This window comes from Gigantopelta aegis, chromosome 3, assembly GCF_016097555.1.
Source record: "Gigantopelta aegis isolate Gae_Host chromosome 3, Gae_host_genome, whole genome shotgun sequence".
NCBI lineage: Eukaryota > Metazoa > Mollusca > Gastropoda > Neomphalida > Peltospiridae > Gigantopelta > Gigantopelta aegis.
The window spans coordinates 33,245,931-33,254,867 of record NC_054701.1 but is presented as its reverse complement, the minus strand read 5'-3'; the positions used below and the strand labels follow the sequence as shown (position 1 = coordinate 33,254,867).

The window sequence follows — 8,937 nt, the reverse complement described above, 5'->3', positions numbered from 1 at the left end:
TATGTTTTTAAACAACGAGTTGTGAGATAAATGGTATCTAACGGAAACGAATGTATTATTCTGTTTCTTACATATTCACAAAAACCAGGTTTTCGACTAAATGTTATTTACAGCCGTTGCACTTGTAGCTAACTTAAGCGTCACAGACACATGACTGTCAGGATAACTATACGCTACAGTGTAATCTATTTCCACCATGCTGTTTTGCATTGGCTGCATGGCACTGGTGACCTGGTCATCACCTAGGAGCAGCCAGCCGTATGTCTTGAAAAAACCCATGTATTATCAAAAATGATGCCACCTCAACGGGTGTATAAGAAACAAAGTATATATTTTAATTAAAAGAATTAATAATGTAAGCCGCTCACCATATCCATCACTTTGATATCGCCATACGAAAATACGACGGCATTTGGCGGCGTTGCGACAGGTAGCATGAAAGCGAAGGATGCGGACACACCGGCCGGCAACATGAAGTAAAGAGGGTGGATTCTCATCGAGGTGGCCTAGAGAAGAACAAAAGAAAAAAGAACACAAAATCATCTTGACTAGAACGGATTCACTGTTGCCTTGAGCCTAGTATGTTACCAATTATGTATACTCTGGTGTACTACTAGATTGAAAGTATTTATATCGTTTTATGAAGAAAAACAAATCTTACCAGCTGAGCTAAGATTGGCATGAAGATCGTGACAAGCACGGTATTTGACGTCACTTCCGTAAGGATGCACGTCATGGTCACCACAACGAGGCAAGCAACTTGAGGTCCCAGTGTTTGTATTATGGATAGTTTGTCAGCAATAACTTCAGACAAGCCAGAAATCTGAAGAAGACAAAAGTATATATCGTATGTTGACCTGTTTCGGTGAGGGACCTGTTTCGGTTGCGTCGTGTGTGCGCAACACAACGTACATTGAAGATTTCTGACATCGTTGAATTTTGCATGGGGAAAGTAACAAATGTCTGTCACATTCACAGAATGTGCATAAAAATAAAGTTAAAAGGAGCAAAGAACGCAATATTGAACTTGGTCCACTCATAAACATGGCACATTTCTTAATACCTTTTTTCTATTATTTTCAAAGACTCTCATTTGAAAGAATTATCTGTGTCTGTTCTCAACTGTACTGTTATCTAGTTATTGAAGTCACATGGCTGTGACGGCGTCTGCTGGCAAAACTCTCTCTACAGATACTTGCCAAAAATATACGGTCCTTATATGTTTTATCATAAATATATTTCTTGATATATGTTTATATCTTTATTAAAACTCAGAATACACCTTATATTTTTAACTAAACAATTTTACCAGTATAACCATTCATTTGCTCAACTTATAACGCGATTGCAAGACATCAGAAATGTTATATTCGTTTTCCTAAAATATTGTCTGTTAACATTAGTTCTCGAGGACCCCATTAAAACATTTAAATATTTTTTTTATAAATTATTATAAGTACATGCTTTGTTGAACAAGATAAAACATTGAAAACGTTTGTGTTGGAAAGGTTTTGCTGGAAGCTATACCACTGAACGTTTCACTCATCGAAACAGGTTACGTAGTTAACAATATTTACTGCCGATGCATGCTACAGTTTTTTACGCATTTGCGGTAAACTTTCCAACATAGCGGTCAGTTTAATGCTCATTTGAAGCGTAGAAATACTAATAAAAAGGTAACTATTTGGATAACAACTGTCTGTTTATAAATATTGATATGCTTTAGAACCAAATGCCAAACCCACCGAAACTGGTTCACCCATGACATATATAATTCAAACATCTGGTATAGTCTTCTGTCGCTTTTAAAGCTACAATCTCGAATATATATTTGTATTGTTTAGCCGTTCAAAACAGATCATCAACAATGGTATTGTTTTGTTTGTTGTTGTTGTTGTTGTTTGTTGGGGGGGGGGGGGGGGGGTTCTTGGTGCTTTTTAAAATAGTTTTTGTTGGGTTTTTTGTAGTTGTTATTGTTATTGTTGTTTTGTTTTGTTTTTTGTTTTGTTTTGCATAACACCAATCTTTGATATCATTTATATGCAGTCGCTAAGTTAAATATCTCTCTCATAACGCGGCATAGTGAGGAGGATAAAAACGAAGATTGTGCACTTGGTGGTAGAATCGTGCCACTTTGCATGCATATAGTACTTGTATCTCTGAATATTTTGTTGAAGGAAGGAAATGATTTATTTAAAGAAGCACTTAACACATTTTATTTACGGTTATATGGTGTCGGACATGTGGTTAAGGACCACACAGATATTGAGAGGAAACCCGCTGTCGGCACTTTATGAGCTATTCGTTTCGATTAGCAGCAAGGTACTTTTATACGCACCATCCCACATACAGGATAGTACATACCACGGTCTTTGTTACAACAGAGTACCGGCCTCGGTGGCGTCGTGGCAGGCCATCGGTCTACAGGCTGGTAGGTACTGGGTTCGGATCCCAGTCGAGGCATGGGATTTTTAATCGAGATACCGACTCCAAACCCTGAGTGAGTGCTCCGCAAGGCTCAATGGGTAGGTGTAAACCACTTGCACCGACCAGTGATCCATAACTGGTTCAACAAAGGCCATGGTTTGTGCTATCCTGCCTGTGGGAAGCGCAAATAAAAGATCCCTTGCTGCCTGTCGTAAAAAGAGTATCCTACGTGGCGACAGCGGGTTTCCTCTAAAAACAGTGTCAGAATGACCATATGTTTGACGTCCAATAGCCGATGATAAGATAAAAAATCAATGTGCTCTAGCGGCGTCGTTAAATAAAACAAACTTTACTCTTTTTTTTGGTTACAACAGTTGTGGATCACTGGCTAGAATGAGAATTAATATTTTTTGGATACAGTGCCAATTGAACAGCACCCCATGGGTGTCAGCAGTGCCACCTAGTGTTGAACCTTATTTGGCATAATACTAATATTAACGTTTTTGACGTAGTTTCAGTACTCTTTGCATATTTATTGGATTGCCTAAATTGAGCCACGATTAAACATAATTATATTATAGTCATGATTAACTGGAATTATGAAATGGAAAATAATAGTTTTAAATGTACGATAAAATGGGCTTTTTTTTTCTTTACAAATAGACTTTTGGTTACATATGTAATGTTTAACACATCATGCATAGTTTGATCTAAATGGTCGTTCTAGAATTTAGACGACCAGATCACCAGCACACTCGGTGTTACATATTTACTTTAGTTTTTGTTTTCATGTGTACAACAAGTTAAAAATATACCTTTTAACAAGTCATATTCATTTGATTACATACACCACACAACAAGGTGCAAACTGTATATATTTATATATTTCACATTTGACATATTTTTAATCAGGCCTGATAAACAGAATATATGCCTTGTAGGAAGGGAACATAAACATAAATAATGCAGGGAAATACCTAATCTAACCTAAGTTGGGTCGCAGTACAAAAACAATAAGGACAAAGTAATAGAGGGTTTATACTCAATCTTGAAAAACAATTGAAAGATAAACAACAAATAAAAAACTCTTTTTTTCTGATCTTTCTCGATATGCAACTGACCGTCCCCTTTCTTGGCCCTCCTAGATACAATTCTGTAATGAAGAAAAAAAAGTGATCAAGCTTCTAAATCGCATTGTGATACATTTAAGGTAGCTTATCTATTATAGGCCTACTTAGGTTGACTATAATGAAGGGGCCAGGGCCACTTTCCAGGATCAGACGGCCCTGATTTGATATTTACATACATATATAGACTGATAGTGAAATACATGCAGTTATATCCTGCATATTATATGCTGCATTTTAGCCAATCGCCAGTTTTTAATACTCGGCATGTTTCACAAAATCTACATCATAACAGATATACTAGGACCTATATATTCAACCAGTTGTCAAGTTGTTTCACAAATAGAAAATCTACACGCTAACATTCTAAGAAGTGTCAGTTTTTAATATTCAGTGTTTTTCACAAAATCCACATCCTAACATCATAACAGATGTACTATTTAACCAATCGTCAGTAAAAATATTCAGTACGTTTTACAAAAACGACAACCTAAAATCGTAACAGATATATTGTGTGATTTATAATATTATAAGTAGCCTGTATTCAAAGGTAAGTTGTAAACATGATATCATTTTATACCCGAAGCAGAACTAGAAAATACAGATTTGCCTTAGATCCTATGTATGTGGTCATGTGGCCATAAGTTCAAATGATACAAAGTCTGGGTGAGAGAGTACCTTTCTAATATGTCCCTATACCACTAAGGTTTCGGGCATTCCACAGTCTGAGTAAAAGCCTGCAAATGTACCGAGATATAATGTAGTCGATGAACAAACAAGTAAAATACTATTTTAATAGTCATTTCCTACACTGCATCAATTAAGGTTGATAAAACCAGAGTTTGTATCTTTAACTGTATCACTTAAGGACTACCAAATTAACTATTTTTCTTTTTTTCTATTATATAACAAACTCACCGAAAGAGGCTGTTGTTTATGTATTACACACGAAATATGTTTAAATGTAATGAAGGAAAAGGAAAAAACAAATCGTCCTAAACAAATTATTTAAAAGTTTGTCATTCGTACACATTATAAGAAAACAAACTTTACAATCGGTCCGAGACCAAAAAACAACAGTTCGTATGTTCTTACGGACCTGCCTCCACTTTAACCATGCATTGCATAACACAGGAAGCGATATCTTAGTGGGGTGGGGGCGTTTTCGCTGCAAGTTAGTGTTATATGTTATATATTGTGGACAATGGATTTTCTACTTTAAAATTTTTTTTTATTAAAAAGGGCACATCAAACGGGCGGGGGCAGGTCACAGGACCTCTGTGATCCTTCACCAGAACCTTTGTGGATCCCCCACCTCCACCCCCACATTTCTGGATTTGCCGAATAGCACAGGAGGTTGTAGCAATGCACGTTTGCATTTTTGCATTACATAATATAAGATGTGAAGTTGAGATTGCCGTTTTAATAATTTACAGTACATAAAAATGTGTGTTTTTTTGTTTTGTGTTTTCGTTTATTTGTGTGTGTGTGTGTTGTTTTTGTGGGTTTTCTTTTTCTTTTTTCTTTTTTTGCGGGGTGGAGGTGGGGCGGGAGATGTTTTTTGTTTTTGTTTTTGTTTGTTTTGTGGGTTTTTTGGGGGGAGAGGGTTGGGGATGCATATAATGTATGTTTTTAGTAAGGGCCAGTACATTATTTTTAGAGGTTTTCACGATTAAATTCGCGTATACCAAATTTGTTACCTCATAAAAGCGATTCACCCATGGCGCTGTTTTGTAAGTAAATAATATTTAACCGGCCTCGGTGGCGTCGTGGTTAGGCCATCGGTCTACAGGCTGGTAGGTACTGGGTTCGGAACCCAGTCGAGGCATGGGATTTTTAATCCAGATACCGATTCCAAACCCTGAGTGAGTGCTCCGCAAGGCTCAATGGGTAGGTGTAAACCACTTGCACCGACCAGTGATCCATAACTGGTTCAACAAAGGCCATGGTTTGTGCTGTCCTGCCTGTGGGAAGCGCAAATAAAAGATCCCTTGCGGCTAATCGGAAAGAGTAGCCCATGTAGTGGCGACAGCGGGTTTCCTCTCAAATTCTGTGTGGTCCTTAACCATATGTCTGACGCCATATAACCGTAAATGTGTTGAGTGCGTCGTTAAATAAAACATTTCTTTCTTTCTTGTAAGTAAATAAATAGATAAACAAATACATATAAAAATATGTAACCAAAAGTCCCAGGGCAGTTTTTTGTAAATAAATAAATAAATAAATATAAAAATATGTAACCAAAAGTATTTTGATATAAGTATTAAAATGCATCAGTTACTGGTTTGTTTTATTATTTAATCTTTTTTCTTCATTACTGAATATTTGTTAATCAATGTATTTGCATTTACATGTATCGGTTGTTTCTTTAATGAGGGGTGGGGTGGAATATGTAGTAGTGCTAATATTTTGTGATCCTATCCCCCATTAAATCTATATTTAACAAGAAAAATATATGTATTATGCCTTGTAATAATATAGTTCTTGTAAATGCAGGTTATGTGGCGGCGCTTTTAAATCGAATGCATCCACTCCGAATTGCAATCGTGGTTTACAAACAGGTGCACGTCTTCGGACTGTACGCATATTACAAACATAATATACCAACATAGACCTATTTAGACTTTTACTGCAATTAATAGTGAGTATCTAAGAAGATTGTGATATATATATTTTTTATTATTGCAAAATATGACTTTGTAAATTCGGAAGTCCTAATCGGCAGCCACTACAATCGTCCTTCTGGAGGTGTAATGCAGCCGTAGAGCCACTACACTGGCCTACATTTTATCGTCCTTCAACAGGCAGAGAACGCATTCGAGCGAGCAACATGGGTGACTTGGAACTCGCACCACGGCTGGATACAACCGGCAACGTGGCTGAAAACTTTCTTACGTTTCGTATTAGATTTAAGCGGTTTGCGATGGAGACTGGCCTCGAGGATAGACAACCAAAGGAGCAGACGAAACAACTGCTGGATTTGATCGGCCCAGAAGCGAGGGAAGTTTACAACAGATTCACATTCACAAGACCAGAACACAAATACAACTGTGAAATAATTATGGACAAACTTGGCGGCTATTACAATTCAGAGACAACTGAGATGCTGGAGAGATATGTGTTTGGTTCCAGGGTTCAAAAAGAAGGCGAACTATTCGACGTTTTCTACGCAGATCTCGTGCACAAAATAAATAGATGTAATTTTGGTGATTGTCGAGATTCGCGTCTGCTCGATCAGATTGTGCACGGGGTGCGCGAGGACCATTTCCGAACTCTTTTGTTTCAAGAGGAGGATTTAACGTTGGAAAAAGCCGTCATCATTTGTAGAGCTGCTGAAGAGGCAATGTTTTCAAACAGAATTCAAGCAGAATAAACATCTGATAAAGCCATGCAAACAATTACAACAAAGAGGGCATTCACTAATCTATTAAAGTCTTAATTGTTGAGATATTTATGGTGTTTTTGTTTTAGATGAGACTATTCGCCATGGGGTTAGGACTGCCGTGCAGCCTTATTGTTATTATCATAATTATTATATTACATTTTATTTTGTTTTATTTTATTTTATTAAATTGTTTATTTTATTTTACTACTGCCATTTACCACCGAGATTTATCCTTGATTGTAGCAGACTGCACGCGTAACATAAAGTTGGCGTAGGCAGATAGTGTATTCCCAATAATCCCAGCCAAACATCCCCCAATAATATATCATATTCTACCACCTTATACACTGATATGTCTTAAAGGCGCATACCCTAGTTTCAACCGGTAAAAATAGACAAAAGTTTGGTTAAGTTGCAAACCTGTAAAACATTTGGATAACGTTGCAAGAGAATGAAACAAGAGTCTGTGAAGTTGAAATGGTGAAATACCGTTAAAAAAAGAAGTCGACTCCATAATTGTTTACTTCTCAAACGCACGTGCGTTTTTAAAAATATAGAAAATGCATTTTGTAATATTAGAATCACCAAGATGATCAGAAAAACGTCGGTTGTACGAAAATGGAAAATCTAAACAATAAAATATGAGTAAAGTTTGATTTCAGTGATCATAAACGGCTCTAATAGTTAAATAAATATATGCCCATAGTGTTTAAAAACTAGGGTCTGTCCCTTTAACATAAATCCTAATCGGACTAGTGTATACTATGGGTATATTTCATGAAATACTGTTATTTATCCTGTAACTTACCCATGATATCCATGTCATAAATCCATGTGATAATTTTAGTGTATTAACCCGGTTAATAATGGTATGCAAATTTGCAAGGTCTCTAGGTAATGTGTTGCTGTGGATGGGTCATTTGCTTACAAGCCAACAAGACCTGTGTATCTGAGCGTAACGTTTTCAAAGATTTAGTTAAAATGCGTGACGTCAAACTAATTTGTGCTAATCGTGACGACGTCATATTACCGATGGCGGTGACTTTAGTACTGTGATTTACTGAAAATGTAATTAAAATGTTATTTTAGAAGTGTTATAGGATAAATAGAATTCGCTACGGTGTTTTTTAATGTGTAAAATATCAACTTTATTTAGTTAATCGCTATTTTTCTCGGCAGAGCCTCGACAAATACCGATTAACATAGACTCGGTTGATATTTTCCATATTAAAAAAAACTCGTGACGAATCCTCTATATACACACCTGACAGGCTTCTGCTAGTGCAAAGCCTCCTCCTAGCAACATGATGATGCCCCAGGGTAGATTCGAACTCACGTCGGACCACTGGATGATACTTGGTGTCTCGCAGGGAACTGGCGAGTTTGGCCCTAGTAATAAATACAGTTCTTTGATGGTTTGGTTCAGGTTCTGGGATATTAGAACAGATATTAGAAAAGAAGGCGTGATACTAAAAATATATCTAAAGAGCATGAATCAGCCTTGTAGCAAATCTTCATCTACATCACAGACATGTATGGATGGTATCTGGAGTGGGGTGGACAATCTCGAGTGGTGGTGAGGTGGGAGGGCACAAGCCAGATTCTTATCTTTATTTAAATGGAGTAGGACAAAAGAGCGTACATTTCCGTACTTAAGTGGGGAACACACACACACACACACCCTTCCCGCTTCCTACGGCCTAGCATTAGTTGACTAAACGTCGCACTTTGACTCGTTGAGATTCACTTTGATACCTATAGCTTATTTTTGAAAACTTGTAAGTGAATGGTATTTAGCTTCTATAAAGCTGTATTTCATACTGTAAAATCAGTATTTCTTAATTTTAAAATATATAAATGTGATTGATTGATTAAAACTATGATTAGGCAGGCCTATTACACAATACAAAAGTAAGCATCATTGTCTGAAAAACACGGTCGTGCATGTAGGTGGTATAGTAGCTTCTATAAATCCATATTCCACAAAATACTTAGTTA

General features: G+C 36.8%; 1 protein-coding gene across 1 annotated transcript in view; it reads right to left on the bottom strand.

The window, feature by feature from the left end:
• Window positions 1-347: 347 nt before the first annotated feature.
• LOC121368610 (solute carrier family 13 member 2-like) overlaps window positions 348-8,937 on the bottom strand; it is a 32,258-nt gene continuing 23,668 nt past the window's right edge. The window contains exons 12-14 of the mRNA XM_041493348.1: window positions 8,204-8,328; window positions 662-823; window positions 348-506 (exon numbers count right to left, since the gene is read on the bottom strand). Of these exons, the coding sequence (XP_041349282.1) occupies window positions 348-506; window positions 662-823; window positions 8,204-8,328 (446 nt within the window). The remainder of the gene's footprint in view (window positions 507-661; window positions 824-8,203; window positions 8,329-8,937) is intronic.